This window comes from Sinocyclocheilus anshuiensis, unplaced genomic scaffold, assembly GCF_001515605.1.
Source record: "Sinocyclocheilus anshuiensis isolate Anshui unplaced genomic scaffold, SAMN03320099.WGS_v1.1 scaffold1765, whole genome shotgun sequence".
Lineage (NCBI taxonomy): Eukaryota > Metazoa > Chordata > Actinopteri > Cypriniformes > Cyprinidae > Sinocyclocheilus > Sinocyclocheilus anshuiensis.
Genome location: NW_015539938.1, coordinates 223,969 through 240,837, shown reverse-complemented (window position 1 = coordinate 240,837; position 16,869 = coordinate 223,969). Strand labels below are relative to the sequence as shown.

Sequence of the window (16,869 nt, the reverse complement as noted above, 5' to 3'; positions counted from 1 at the left end):
CGGCCTAGAAAATCGCAACTTTTCATTTTCCGTCGGTCTTAGTACACAATGTAACTACAGGAGAGTCAAGTTTTAAATAGGAAAAATATTGAAACTCTTTGGTTATTTTTGTGCGAGATGCTAACGGTCTAATCAGATTCAATGATCTATGCTAAGCTACAGCTAAAAGTGCTACCGCCAAACCCGGAGATCGGCTGAATGGATTCGAAAACGGTAAAACTCAACTGTTTAACTCTAGGGGAGTTGGAAAATGAGCCTATTTTCAAAAATAGTGGCGTGTTCCTTTAATAAAACAATGAAACACTCACTGCTCTTGACTGAAGAACTTTAATACAGTTGCTTTGAAGCAGTTGCTTTTTATTTTTATATTTGTTCATTTAATTTCTTGAATGCTACTGCTAAATACACCTACTGCACCTGAAAAATAAAGCACTGTTTGTTTTATTTGTATATTATGTTTAGTTGTAATGTGTATCTTTGTTCTTATTTTTTAATAACAAAGATAAAATAATGACAAAGATTTTTAATCTTCGCCAACTTTGGCCTAAATATCTGCCATTCTTTTTTATTTTATATTTTGTTACTTTGTAGGGCTACTGTAGCATCCTATATAGATTTAATACGGAGTGCAATTCTATTCCCTTACATAGTGGATGTTTCCATATTTTTCATATCTCTATCCTCCTAAGCATGGATCTGAAGATCTGGCCAGCATGAACAGATCTAAATGCTGGTGTCACATTTAACAGCACTGGTGATTGTTCTCCAAAGCCCATTCCTGCCGCCTCTGATCAGAGCGATAAAGCCAGGCTGAATGGAGTTTGTTCTCATCATCTACTCCAGCGCTGGTCATCTGTGATTTCTGCACCTCCTCAGAACAATCCACAGACCTGAGGCTCTCAGCAAAGTCCATATCAAAAGCCCTCATGCTGTCTGCTGAAAGAGCAAAGAGGCTTTCCTCCAGCCATAACCAGATCTGAACGAGCCCGGGATTCAGACGCCCACATGCCGGCTGATGCAAAAAAAATGCAAAGAGTTCACTAGAATCACAAGCTTCTATCTGATTGGCTGCTTCACGGGATTTCAGGGAGTCAGGACGCACAGGTTTGAATTAGTATGCTGGAAACAAAGTCACATTTACACATAAGGCACTAGACTGCTATGTATATATATATATATATATATATATATATTTATATAGATGTTAATAGTTTTACGAGCAGATGATTCTTATGAATCGTTTCTTTTTAATGAAGCATTCAAAAGATTCACAAACTCAAGAATTACCAGTTTGAACCAACCTGACATTTAGGCCTGTTTAAAATATAGTAAATATAATTTCTCCTAACACAAAAAAGCAACAACAAATAAATATATTTTTTATTTTGTATTATTATTATTATTATTATTATTACTTATTTACTTAATATCATATAATTTTGGCCATTTATGTGTATATACAATAATTAATCTGCTTATCGTATATATAATTATTAATTATATAATCAATTTGTGAGACTTCTCATAGCAAATAAACTAGATATTCATAAGCAAAACTGCATTGGACTCGTATTTTGTGAAAGAACTGGTACTTGTTGCGTGCTCGTCTATTGTGGCATCACCAATTTCAGATATACCTGCTCCTGAACAACACATGCGGCCTTTCGCACCGCGGTTAGTACACACTGTCGGTGCGAATGCAACCCTTTAAATAGTACTTTAGTGCTGTACATTTAGTTCTGGAACTAAAGCGGTGCGAAAGGCCCTATGAGAAAGCAAAGCGCTGTTGGTCAGTGTCGATCAGACGCTGTCTCTTCCACTGTAAGTGGCCTGAATAAGTTATAAGCGGACCTCAGATGAGCTACCTGCTTTCACAGTCACAAACAGCATGTTCCGCACTCATTCAGTGGTAATCAAACACTCTCCCGAGGATTTTACCCAGCAGAAACATTTCCAATAAAGCTCTGCCATCTCTGACAAGCAGCCATTTCCTCTCGTTGGTTTTGGAGTCTGAAAGCGACATAACAGAGTTTTATGAGGTGTGAAGATGGGGCTATATTTGATCACACACTCTGGCCCAAAAGGACTCTCACTGTCTGTCTTACTCCGTCTCTGTGTGTCTCTCTGTGGGGCGCGACAGCAGCATGACGGAACCTACTGAAGCTTTACTTGCTTCTTTTTACCAGCACATTAAAGGTTTGTCAGTCCCTTAAACCTGAAACCAATCACTCTAAAACAAACTGAAGCGAACCACACTGATAAACGACGATTAAACGTTTCTTCGCCATTTATTCCACGACTCACCATGATGAATTCATTCATCACAAATGTTGGACTGTGATTCATATTCAGAGTTCAGTTATCAAACTGATGAAGATCATATCAATTAATCTCCAAGCTTGTTACAGCTCAGCTTACATCTACACTTTCATAAAGTTTAGTCTAGACCTGAGAATGTATCTTTTTAAGCAATGTGATTTGATTTGAACAAACCTTGTTTATTGCTAATCAATGAGGCATCCAGCCATTCCTGTCATCTGTTTATTAACCTGTGCACAGAAGATCAGAGAAAGGAAGGAAAAAATGTGTTCAGACACTCACAGCTGTCCGTTCCTGCCAAATGAGTCAATTTATACAACATGTTAGTGAAGATTTATGAACTCAACTCTAAAAAATAAAGTCTCAAGATGATTTGTTTTAGCTTGATGAATAAGAACCTTCTGAAGTTTCTATAGTACCAAAGGATATTGTTCTGAAGTTGCTATCACTTTTAAAAATAAAGTTTCCAAAAGTGGATTTTTGCAGTGATGCCATAGAACAGCCACTTTGGGTTCCCCAAAGAACCTTTGAAGGAACAGTTCTTAAAATAACCATTTTTTCCATAAACTTTTCTTAAAAAGTTCTTTATTATATTTGATGGTTCCATGAAGAATCTTTAATATCCATGAAACCGCTCCATTTCACAAAAGTTTCTTTATAATGGAAAATGGTTCTTCATAAGACGACGTTGAATTTTTTTTATTTTTAAGATTGTTTCATTGAAGTTAGGAAAAAAAATACCCTATCCATCACTCGGAAAACACCTTCTCAGCTGCCTAGCAATGCCTTAGAAACCATTTAGAACCAACCCACGAATACTCTAGAAACTGCACAACAACACCCTAGCAACCACCATAGCAACTACCCCAAAAACCACAACAATGTTCATCTAACCATTTATCCATCCATTAATCCATTCATCTAACCTTCTAACCATCCATCTAACCATCTATCCCTCCATTCATCCAACCATCAAACATCCACCTATCCAACTACCTAGCCATCATCCATCCATCCAACCATCTAACAATCTAACCATCCATCCATCAAACATCCACCCATCCATTTAACTATTTAACCATCATCCATCTGACCATCCATCCATCCAACAATCTAACCAGCCACCCATCCATCTAACAATCTAAACACTTAACCATCCATCCAACTATCCATCTATCTATCCATCCAATTCATCCATGCATCCAACCTTCTAACCATCTAATCATCTAACCATCCATCCATCCATCCATCTAAACATTCATCCATACATCCAACCTTCTAACCATCTAACCACTTAACCATCCATCCATCTAACCATTCATCCAAACATCCAACCTTCTAACCATCTAACCACTTAACCATCCATCCATCTAACCATTCATCCAAACATCCAACCTTCTAACCATCTAATCATCTAACCATTTAACCACTTTACCATCCATCCATACATCCATCTAACCATTCATCCATACATCCAATCTTCTAACCATTAAAAATCATCTCACCATTTAACCACCTTACCATCCATCCAACCTTGAATGAATGAATGAATGATGCATTTATATAGCGCCTTATTGTGTAATGCTGTACACCCAAAGCGCTTTACAATCATGTGGGGAGGGGGGTCTCTCCTCAACCACCACCAGTGTGCAGCATCCACCTAGATGATGCGACTGCAGCCACAGGACAACGGCGACAAACCTTCTAACCATCTAACAATCTAGCAATCTAACCACCTAACCATCCATCCAACAATGTAACAATCTAGCCATCCATCCATCTGTTAAACATTTCTCAAAACTGAACTGAAATTTAAAAAGCATTCTCAGTTCAGTTCCCACAGCAGCGAGATTTGAGGAATCATCTGTGACTGTAGCACAAAATTTGAATAGTGTTAGGGATTTGAACAGTAAGAAAGAGAAACAGTGATATTGATGCTTGGCATAGCGAGAACTGCTAAAAACATGCCAAAAGCCCAGACAAGTACAAGAGGTTTGAGAACGTCCTCCGAACTTCACACGAAGAAGCATGTTAATGCTAAATCTCAACGGGCCTGAACTCAGATCAGGGTGAGGTGAGAGAAGAACAAGAAGAGAGGAGAAGATCTGATGAGAGGGAAGGAGAAACAAGGACATGATGAATAAGAGTAGAGATGGAGCCGTGGGTTTTTCACTCTGAATCGCATTGAACCCGAGAAGAAAAATCAATCGCTGATACCTGCACTGACCAAACATATTGATGGCTGACAAGATTAGCAGGGATCAAGCTAAACGTGTGTGTGTGTGTGTGTGTGCTACCGGCTCTACACATTCAATCATCGTCCCGTCCTGAAGGCCAGCAGAAAAACGGCAGACCTGAATGCCTCCAGCACACAGATAATCATTTACCATTTTTAAAACAAACACTGCTAATTAAACGGCTGTCCTCTCTTTAGTTGAAAGCTAAGTGAATACGCTGCAAAGGACAGTCGTTTTGGAGTGAGTCAGACCACCTCTTGTTCAAATTACTGCATGCTTCTGTTTCTCCTCATGTGCACTTTTCACTCCTGACGCCGGTGGAGGCAGTGCTGGGGAAGATACTTTAAAACTGCAGTTTGTCAAGCTACTCATTATCTAAAGTGAGCGTCAATTGACATTTGCAACCCATTTAACTTACATAATGAGATGTGTGACTTGACTTTATCCATCTGGAATCGACTGGATAGTGAAAAATAATGTTTCTGAATCTTTCTTTAATCTTACCACTAGATAATGAGGTCATTTACAGCTGTTTATCATTAATACAAAAATGGTACTACAATAATTAAACACTGCAAATAAAGAAATAAAGAACAAAAATTGAATTGACCTTTAGCCTTCACGTTTATTTTTCCAGATTTGTAATAGTTTTGAAACCATGTAATTTAAATTGAGTCAATATTTTGTCAACACACATTAATTTTAGCCTATTTTACACTGACAGAATGTCATTAATGTGTCTTAAACTTGAACAAACTAAAGCTTAATCAAACTTCCAAACAGTTTAACCAAACCTTAACCAAGTTTTGAACATTTTAAACCTTAACAACAAAAATAAGTATTATTAATATTAAAAGTGTAGACAAAAAAATAAAATAAAATAATATAATATATATAACATTTATTAATGTACATCTCAAAGAAAGTATATGCTTGTTTATATATACAAACGCACTATATGCTTATCACAATTATATGTTAAAAAATTATGAATAAATTATTAAACATTTTTCTTCTTTCTTAAATCATTGTTTTAATTAACAGTAACTATTTGCGGTTTTTAAATAACAGTAATTAACATATTAACACATCTTGTTACTTTTTGTCATCATATCGTTGTCAATAGAATATTTTATTTAAAATCTTTTAATTATAGTTACTAAATGTATTTCTTTTTTTTTTCTTTGCTGTTCTTATCTTGTTTTCTATCCCTTAAAATGCACAACAACAACAACAACAACAACAACAACTGATTGTTTCGTCAATCATTTCGTTAAAGAGATTATGGCTAAAAAGCTTTCTTAAAAGTTTTTTATCACTATAAACTCGCTCTGACTCCATTCTTATGTGAAATGCCCACTTTCCACCATCAAATCAATTCCTAATGAACCTAATGAAGTCCTATCCTACATATTGTATCAGAAATACATCACACTACAAGAATAAAATGGGTTGCATATGCGGTTTCATGCTGACTTTAACCACTGAACCCAGAGCTCAAAACGAGAGTCCCACCTCCAAACTAACAAGCCATCGCCTGAAGACAGTGTGCTTCCCGACAGAATCACTCTAGACGGCCGACAGGTGCATCACCTTGAGACCCGGAATACAGAGTGTACGGAAGCAAACAGACAGATTTCACTCTCACAAGGCGTCTGAAGCGTTTTGTCAATGCTGCTCTCGTTCCTCTCGCTCAAGGCTGCTGGACTGTACCTGAGAAACAGCTGTGGAGCCTAGCCTGAGTCAGCCTTGATCCGCACAAATAAAACACAAAGCCTGCACATGCAAGCTTATCAGATATTAAAAAAAACAAATGATATGAGGAAGAATGATTTCTCATTTCCTCTGAGACCCCAGGAGTTCATCCTGTGACTCCTGTCAAGGAGATCGAGCAGCACACGCGATCAATAAACAAAATCCTCGTGGACATCTGTTTGGACAGGTGCGCTGATTAAGAGGGGCACGTCGATGGGCATCTCCGATACAACACCAGAGGAGATGGCATCACGGGGCCACGGGCCAGATGGTAACGGGCGGGTCAGAATAAACCAATAAGCCACCTGAGGCTGAGCATTACAGTGATTTTACCATTCATGCAAAAATTAACATTTGCTGAAAATGCACTCGCCCTCAGGCCATCGAGCATGTAGATGAGTTTGTTTCTTCATCGGAACAGATTTGGAGAAATGTAGTTGTATGGATTACTTGTGGATTATTGTGATGTTTTTATCAGCTGTTTGGACTCTCATTCTGATGGCACCCATTCACTGCAGAGGATCCACTGGTGAGCAAGTGATGGAATGCTACATTTCTCCAAATCTGTTTCTGATAAAGAAACAAACTGATCTACATGCTCAATGGCCTGAGGGTGAGCACATTTTAAGCAAAATTTCATTTTTAGGTGAACTACTCCTTTAACTGTGTGATGTGCAACCTTGAGTGGTTTACTGCATTTATAAAGATAGAAAGACAAAAATGTTCACAAAAAAATGAAATTAGGAACAATAGCCTAAATCACGATGGGCAATGACAATTCTTGGAAAAAAACTGAAAGTATAGGCTAGCTCATAGTTTACCTGCAGGTTGTTTGCGGTGTTGTAAAGGGTTGATGCAACTTGGCGCATTAATACAGAGCTCAGGTGGAGGTGAATTTGTATCCAGCATGTGTTGTCTTCTGGCCCTGTTCTCTTGTCTTGTCTTCCTATCGTTTAGTCTCAAGATATCTGTTGACCAAAAAGACAAAAATAAAAAGGAAAATATATTAGAGCTATAAGCTACCCACAGGCCACCGATGTAGGCTATTTTGTTCAAATGTAGCTCAAACATGATTTTACTGAATCAAAAACATTCAGTGCATCCAGTGCAAACCAAATGATTCCAGAACAAATGACTCTTACAAGCCAGTTCTTTAAAGTGAACCAAAAGAAAACATGCAGACCAAATGATTCCTGACAAAATGATTTTTTTAAACTTTTTTCTGAAGTGAGTCTAAACCAAGAGGCAACCTCCCGCTCTCTCTCTCGTGAAGCCAACACGGAAGTGACTTAAACTGTAATTCGTCAACTGCCCGCTAGAGGCTGGCTGCAAAAGGGAGTCAATCCCATAGACTCCCCATGTTAAAATGCCCAACTTTACAGCAGAAAAAAACATGTTTACAGCCTGGTTAAAAAAATGATTTTGGTCTATATAGCTAATTTTGTCCTTCATGACAACTGTGAGGGGGGTGAATTTTTTTATAACTCATCCGTTTAAATTATATTAAGCCTTAAAGTTCTGCATAATTAAGGGCGTGGATTGCAGGTGGATTGCCGCTGCTGTCACCGGCGTCGAGCTAGGTGGGCGTGGTTTCAGCAACCAGCTCCCGCCTCTTGCCCATTTTCGATTATCCGGGAGTGACTCGCTGCCAAGATGGCGACGGCCCACTTTGAGCTTCAAAAACGCTCTTTAGAAACCTACGGGTGAGGTCACGGACACTACGTCCATGTTTTTTTACAGTCTATGTTCTAAACACATACAGCACAAAAAGGTTCAGACCAAATGATTCCTGAACAAATAACTATTATTAACCAGTTCTTGTTAGTAAATCAGACAAATATTATTCAGCACAACCAATGCAGACCAAAGGATTCCAAAACAATTGACTCCAAATCACATACAGTGTAACCAGTGTAGACCAACTGATTGCCAAACAAATGACTTCTTTTGAAAGTCAATGAAAAACATGACTCTTATGAGTCGTTTGTTTTTAGTGAATCAAACACATACAGTATCTCACAGAAGTGAGTACACCCCTCACATTTTTGTAAATATTTTATTATATCTTTTCATGTGACAACACTGAAGAAATGATACTTTACTACAATGTAAAGTAGTGAGTGTACAGCTTGTACAACAGTGTAAATTTGCTGTCCCCTCAAAATAACTCAACGCACAGCCATTAATGTCTAAACCGCTGGCCACAAAAGTGAGTACATGCAGATCAATTTGATGCAGTGTGCGGCGTATGGTTTGAGCACTGACAGGCTGACCCCCCACCCCTTCAACCTCTGCAGCAATGCTGGCAGCACTCATACGTCTATTTCCCAAACACAACCTCTGGATATGACGCTGAGCACGTGCACTCAACTTCTTTGGTCGACCATGGCGAGGCCTGTTCTGAGTGGAACCTGTCCTGTTAAACCGCTGTATGGTCTTGGCCACCGTGCTGCAGCTCAGTTTCAGGGTCTTGGCAATCTTCTTATAGCCTACGCCATCTTTATGTAGAGCAACAATTCTTTTTTTCAGATCCTCAGAGAGTTCTTTGCCATGAGGTGCCATGTTGAACTTCCAGTGACCAGTATGAGAGAGTGAGAGCGATAACACCAAATTTAACACAGCTGCTCCCCATTCACACCTGAGACCTTGTAACACTAATGAGTCACATGACACCGGGGAGAGAAAATGGCTAATTGGGCCCAATTTGGACATTTTCACTTAGGGGTGTACTCACTTTTGTGGCCAGCGGTTTAGACATTAATGGCTGTGTGTTGAGTTATTTTGAGGGGACAGCAAATTCACACTGTTATACAAGCTGTACACTCACTACTTTACATTGTAGCAAAGTGTCATTTCTTCAGTGTTGTCACATGAAAAGATATAATAAAATATTTACAAAAATGTGAGGGGTGTACTCACTTCTGTGAGATACTGTACATCTTACAACTGACTGTTTTGTACTTAAGACTTTGAGACTTAAATCATTGTATACCTCATGACTGTTAATGTAGTTGACGGGAAATTATTCCATCATTTTGCAATGAAATCACACTTCGTTTCCAAAATATTTCTTCCTCAAAATACTACAAGACTCATTAATAGAACCTGAATGGTTAAATTCCTTAAGAATTGCCATTCTAATCATGAACATGCAACATGATTGACAGGCAGAGACAGTTTCTGATTGGCTAAGACTTCTGGCCACTCCCCAAATCTTTTTTATTAATCTTGATCTTTCACAGAGACGGATCTGATGTCTCGACACACCTATTTCAGCGATGTCTATCAGGTAGTGGAGACGCTTTATCCGTGACATTAAAGCCATTCCTTAAAGCACCTTTAATAGGGCAAAAGCATTATGAAGGATTGTTTGAAGACACTAAAATAATTTGTCAAAATAAACAATTATACAATTCTTTTTTCTGCACCTGCCCATAAGAAATATCACAACATACTGTATATTAGTGTTGTTTTATACGGTGGTGCATTGCTGCCACATACAGTACATATTATTTTTTCCACTCACTTATGTCATAATAATGAGATTTTATGTAATTTAAACAATATTTTCTTGTAATAATGAGATGTTATGTCATTAAAATGATGCTATGTTGTTAAAATTACATTTTTCTTGTTAAAACGAAATTTTCTCATAATATTTTGTCAATAAAACAACAATTTCTTGTGAGATGCTATGTCATTTAAATGAAATATTTTCTTGTAATAATGAGACATGTTGTTAAAATATATTTTCTCATAATAACGAGATGCTATGTTGTTAAAACGTCATTTTCTTTTTAAAACAACATATTTTCACATAATGAGATGCTATGCCATTAAAACAATATATGTTCTCATAATAACGAGATTTATGCAGTTAAAACAAAATATTTTCTCGTAATAACATTTAAATGACATTTTCTCATAATAACAAGATATTATGTTGTTTAAACAAAAGATTTTCTCATAATAACAAGGTATATTTTATTTAAATGACATATCTCGTTATTAGGACATAATTGAGTATAAAAAATAATAGGCATGTGGCAGCAATTCACCACTTTAATTTTAGTATCACAGAGATACTTAGTTTTTATTTTTTTATTTCCAGTTTTTAATTTTGTGGGTTTTTTTTTTAAATGTTTTTTTTTTTTTATTATTATACATTTTTATTTCAGTTTTAGTTTTAGTTATTTTACTACATAAAGTTAAACTAAATGAAAATGAGAAATGTTGCCTTGGTGCCTTGACAACTAGCTGAAATAAAAGTTTTTTTCATATTTGATTTTTAATTCAGTTAACATTTATTTTATTTCAAGTAACATTTTTTAAAAGTTTTAGTGAACTATAATAATACTGCTGTATATAAACTACAAGTAGACCAGAGTCTGAACGAAATGCTCCATCTGAGCTCTTTCACAGCCCTCATAGAAGGAACAGGAAGTTGGTACGCGTTCGATCTGGTGATGGGCCAAGCTCTAGCTACCAACGGTGCGAGGAAAGCACTCCCATGGCAACAGGATGAGATTGGTTTGCTTAGCCGAGGTCCGGTCCGCTCATGCCCTAATATAAAGACACAACATGCTGGAATTAATCAGCGTGTCAGAGAGGAGGGAAAAGTCAGGAGAATTTCATTTGAAGACAAAAGAAATGAAAGCCATTTCTTTTCTCCTTCCTTCAACACACATATCCCCGAATCTCCAGAGCTCAGAGGACACAGAGTTACACCAGACGGCAACACGCAGACATTTCTCAGCGAAGAGACAGCGATTTTATACCACAGACTGTGGGTGACAGAGAATGACAGAAGACAGCAAAAGGCATCTTCTCGCTAGATGTTTCCTTTCAGCTCTGCCGGAAAGACGCACGTCAGACTCCGTCAAAATCCATCAAACTTTAAAACAATCAAGTTTTCATGTGACAAAACGACAGCTGCCACATGAATATGCTTTCTGAAGGTCATGAGTAAATATTACAGTTATATTACAAAACTAGGATCATATTCAAACTCAAACTACCAGGTTAAACCTCAAAAACAGACAATTCACACATACTTTTGAGTATTTATTAAGTATATATGGCATAAAACTGATTAGATTTCAAGTCTGACCTATAATATCATATGTATAGTAGCATATTTGGATACTTTGCTATGATGCTAACATAGCAAAGTCATTCAAATAATCAGTATTGATGTACAGACGTGTACATTTTATTTTGAATTCATACATTTTAATGTGGTAGACGAGATGCAAGATTTAGCATTTGGTTGAAGTTAATTTAATACTGTATTTCTGTTTAATCATTGACGGACCCCTGTGATACCATTGTGGACCCCCTGCTAAAAACTCCTGCGGTACGCCAATATTAGTACATACTGCCACAGCATAATACATTTGATATCTCAGACCCCCATGTTGTGTTTGTATGTAAGCATTAGCATCTAGCTAAATTCCCCTGTTGAAAAAACAGCATATGCTGGTTAGGTATGTTTTGAAGCATGACAGCTGGTTTGAGCTGGTTTAAGCTGGTCCTTAGTTGGTCACGAGCTGGTTCTGAACAGGAGCTAGCTGCTTAGAACCAGCTTATAACCAGCTCAGGACCAACTAAGGACCAGCTTAAACCAGCTGCCATGCTTCAAAACATACCTAACCAGCATATATGCTGTTTTTTCAACAACACTAGTCATTACATAAAATTTTTTTTTTTTTTAAACTCTTCGGTCTTGAATCCACTTCACTTTCCTTCATCTAAACAAATAACTCTTATGAACCCGTTCTTGCTGGTGAATCAAACAGATACAGCCCAAACAGAGCAGACCTGATTCCCAAACAACTGATTCTTTTGAACCAATTTTGCTAGTGAATCAAACACATAAAGCAAAAGAGCAAAAGACTCGCAAACTGGTTCTTGATAGTGAATCAAATGATCACAGCACAGACAGTTCAGACCAAAGAATTTCCCAAAAATGACTCTTTTGAACCAATTTTGTTGATGAATCAAACATATACAGCGCAAACCGTGCAAACCAAATGATTCCCAGAGAAACAAATCCTTTAAACCAATATTTGTTAGTGAATCAAACACATTCAGTACAGCACAAAAAGTTCAGATCAAATGATTCCCAAACAAATTACTTTTTACACCATTTTATGTTAGTCACCCAAACACATACAGCACACATAGTTCCCAAACAAATTACTCTTTTGAATCAATTTTCATTAGCAAATCAAACATATACAGCACAAACAGTGCAGACCAAATGATTCCTGAACAAATAACTCTTTTGAACAAATTATCGTTAGTGAATCAAACACGTACAGTACAGCACAAACAGTGGAGCATAATGTTTCCCAAACAAATTACTCTTTTGAACCGGTTCTTATTAGTCAACCAAACACATAGAACACAAACAGTGCAGACTAAATCATTCCCAAACAAATGACTCTTTTTAATCAATTTTTGTTGGAATTCAAATATATACAGCACCAACAGTGCAGACAAGACTATTTCAAACCAATTCTTGTTAATGAATGAAACACATACAGCACACATAGTGCGGACTAAATCATTCCCAAACAAATGACTCTTTTGAACTGGTTCTTGCTAGTGAACCAAAGACAAAGCAGAAACAGTGCAGACCATATGATTCCAAGAAATGATTCTTATGAACCAGCTCTTCTTAGTGAATCAAACATACAGCACAACCAGTATAGTTAACACATATATATGAAATAAACACATATCTTGCAGCTTACTGTGTTTTGTTCTTAAGGCCCCGTCCACACGAAGACGCGTTTAGCTGTATACGCATTAATTTTGTATCATATAGACATTTTGTCCAGACGGATCCGGCCTTTTGGGAGAGTGAAACCGATATTTATTGAAACCGGGTTCCAGAGTGGATAAATCTGAAAACGCCACCCTTGCGTTTTCGTGTGGACAGCGAATCCGTATATTTTCTGAAACAATGACGTCATCAGCCCATGTCTCGCCCCTAGTCAGACAACGCTACGTCACGTAACAGCAACAGAAACATGAACAAACACTGAATGATTTTCTTTTTATTAACTAACATTAACACAGATTAATACATGTATTGTTCCATGTTCGTTTGTATACCGCGCGCAAGGTTTATGCGCATAGTCCAAGTCTTCTTCTCCATTTTTAGTGCATCTCTGTGGCAGAATTACAGCGCCACATGCTGGTCTGGCATGTATACTACATCGTTTTGTGTCGGTTTCGTGGTTTCGTGTGGACACAGATATTTCTTGAGACGAGGGGAAAAAAAAGATCGGAAAGGGAAAGCTCTGGCTTCGTGTGGACGTAGCCTAAGTCTCATGAGATGTAGATCAGTTTGCTGATTGTTCTTGTAGTTGATGGGAAATTATCCCATTATTTCGCAAAGGAATCAAACTTCTTGTTTACAAATATTTCTACCTCAAAAGCACTACAAAAATCATTAACAGACCCATTTAGGAAATGGAATCTGAATCCCCAAGGAAAACACTGGAAACCTTTAGCGCACTAGTTTTCAACATACTATGACTTGAGATGTGCTAACCTCGCATACTGTTTGAGTGCTGGTTTATGAATTGGGATTCAGCTGTAGTGTGTAGCTGAGGTGGAGAAGCGTGTTAGTGTCCATGCGAGTAAAGCCAGAGGTTTGATGCTGTCAGCGAGACAGACGTATCCCTCAAACAATGTTCCTGCTTGGTTTACTCTCAAACTGCCAACATAAAGACAGTTTTGGTCTCAGAAGGGAACATAACAAGACACATAAGATTCTGGCCTGTTTCTCGTTTGTTTGGTTTTACCTGAGGAAACGCCGGCCATTGATGCCGAGGTGATGTGAGATTCAACACTGGGTTCAAACACCAAAGGTTTGTGAGGTGAATAGCTGAGCAGAGACACATGGTGCTAAAATGGCACTGCTGGAAAGTCTGTGCTATCACAGATAGAAACCCCTCTATTCTGATCTATACAGCACAATAGAAAATAACACTCTGGTAACACTTCAGATGAAGCAGAGTCTTCACAGAATCTAAAGTTAACTTTGCAACACCCGCTACTGGCAGGTGAATTTACAATCCTTATCAAATATTTCAGAAATTCAGTAATAAAACTTTTTTAAAATTTATTACATATATAATATTTACTATGGACTGTACATTTTCTCAGTCCACCTTACCTTCATGTGTGTTACTGGCAAGTATACTGAAAATAGTGCAATCAATCAATAAAACATTTGTTTAATTTAAATTTATTTAATTTTATCTAAAATAAAAAAATATTAGGAATAAAAATAAAATAGAATAATTAATTTTATATTTATTTATTTATTTATTCATTCATATATTTCATTAATAAAGTATTTATTCAATAACAAAAAAATAATAAATAAATAAATATTAAACAAATAGAATAATTTATTTGCATATTTATGTATTTATATATTCATTTATTTTATAAATAAATGCTTATTCAATAACAGTTATAAATAAATACATACATACATATTAAACAAAATAGAATAAATAATTTTTATATTTATGTATTTATATATTAATATATTTCATACATTAAAAATCAATGCTTATTCAATAACTAATAAACAAACAAACACACAAATAAATAAATGAGTTCTGCAGAAAATTACATCCTGGAAAATTTTTATTGTGTACATTTTCTACTCAAGTAAAAGTTGTTAATTTTACTGGTAGTTTAACTACAAGTATTATGTTGCAGTTCTTAATAAAGTTACCTGTTGACTGACGGATTAGATTATAATAATTTTTTTCTATGATGGACTTTCATAATTTAAGCAGGTTTTTTCACGACACCGTTTTTAACTAAAAACTGTCTAAAAAAAGTCTAAAAACGGGTTTCAAAGTGCAAGTATTTGAACACGACACCGCTATCGTCTTCATGTAAACTACGAAAATGCAAATGTATGAAAACAGTGACATTATCCATGAAGCATATTTCATATTCAGTAGTGTTCCTTTACAAAGTGACATCGCCATCTACTGGCCTGGCATGATAATACAGCGTTTTTAGTCATTTTTGCGAATCCGTGTGAATTTTGACAACATTGTCTTCTGTGAGCAAAACTTTCCAAATGCAAAAGAAAAATTTTCAATTTTAGGACAATTGTTGTCATGTAAACAAACCCTAAATTTGAAAGTCTGAATCTGGAATGCAGCTAAAACTAAATATGAGAAAAGCCACAAAAATAAACAGTAAAATACTCCTAAATAAGGTTAACAGACTTATTGAAAGTTTCTCAAATAACGTTACAACGCAAAGATCTTCGAAAGCCTTTAACCAGCACTGGCTAATTGAACCTCAAATCTAAACACGCCACATATTATGCGTATATTTATGGAATAAATGTTCAGCCGTATGCCAGGACAGAAATCCAGCAGATGGTTCATGTTCTTTCACAGTTATACAAGCAGCAGAAAAACTCACTCACTGCTTGGAAAGTTTGTGTGGGAATGAGTGTGTGCAAGGAAACAAATTCCCAGCGCAATGTTCGGCGAGAGTTTCTGTTTCATTCCAGCCCATCGGTCAGGATATCTCCTTAACGAAAAAGCTTCCAGTGAGAAGGAATCTCTCATCGTTTCCACATGGGACTCATCACGTTCCCCAGATGCGGCCCTGGAGGTGGCAGTCTGGCGGCCTCTCTTACTCCGCTACTGAGCGTAAACAGTCAAATCTTTTCTGCTACAAAGCAGGCGGAAGTCCAAAGACAGTCAAAACACTACAGGCAGCTACTTCCTGCCAACAAATGTCTGGCTATAACTGGAAACACACTCACGCCGAGGCTCTGTCAGCTGATGTGGGTCTCGCCGAGGACAAGAGTTCACTGAGAGTGCAGGAGAGAGAGAGAGACGCGAATAATTAGCAGTTTGCCACGGCTCATGCTATGGGTTAGTGATCACAACACACTCCTAACACTGAGTATGCTTGACTGGCATGTGATTCTCCATACACAACTTCAGAGCCAATCATTAATGTATAAGCTGCTACGCAAATAAATACAGTCCACTAAAAATGAACACGCAAACAAACTATTATTATTATTATTGTTATTGTTGTCTTTGATGAAGATAATAAGAACAATAGTTTATTTTGTATATATATTATGGATATTATTTATTTGTTTATTTATAAATAAAAATAATATAATTAGGTAATTTTGGGATATTTATTAGGATTTATTTTGTTACTATTTTAATTAACAGATAAACATATGTACATAGCTTATTGTAATAATAATAATAATAATAATAATAATAATGTTTACTCTGGATATTAATTATTATTTATAGTTTATTTAGTTTGTTACCATTACTACATCAGATAAATATATACATAGTATTGTTATATTATTATTATTAATCAATTATTATTTATTTGTTTGTTTATTTTGTTACTATTACTATTATTACTAACAAACAAATAAATAAATGTGAATGAATGAATGAACGAAGTCAGTTGCTTAATAAAATATTTATAAAATAAAAATATCAAGAATAAAAAAATAATTTAT

The 16,869-nt window shown here is 36.4% G+C and overlaps 1 protein-coding gene across 1 annotated transcript in view; it reads right to left on the bottom strand.

The window, feature by feature from the left end:
* The window catches only part of LOC107686965 (plexin-B2-like), a gene marked incomplete at its 3' end in the record, with an annotated part of 171,579 nt that overhangs the window by 63,803 nt on the left and 90,907 nt on the right, over positions 1 to 16,869 (bottom strand). Inside the window, exon 3 of the mRNA XM_016484089.1 lies at positions 7,133 to 7,279. Coding sequence (XP_016339575.1) covers positions 7,133 to 7,220 — 88 coding nt within the window. The remainder of the gene's footprint in view (positions 1 to 7,132; positions 7,280 to 16,869) is intronic.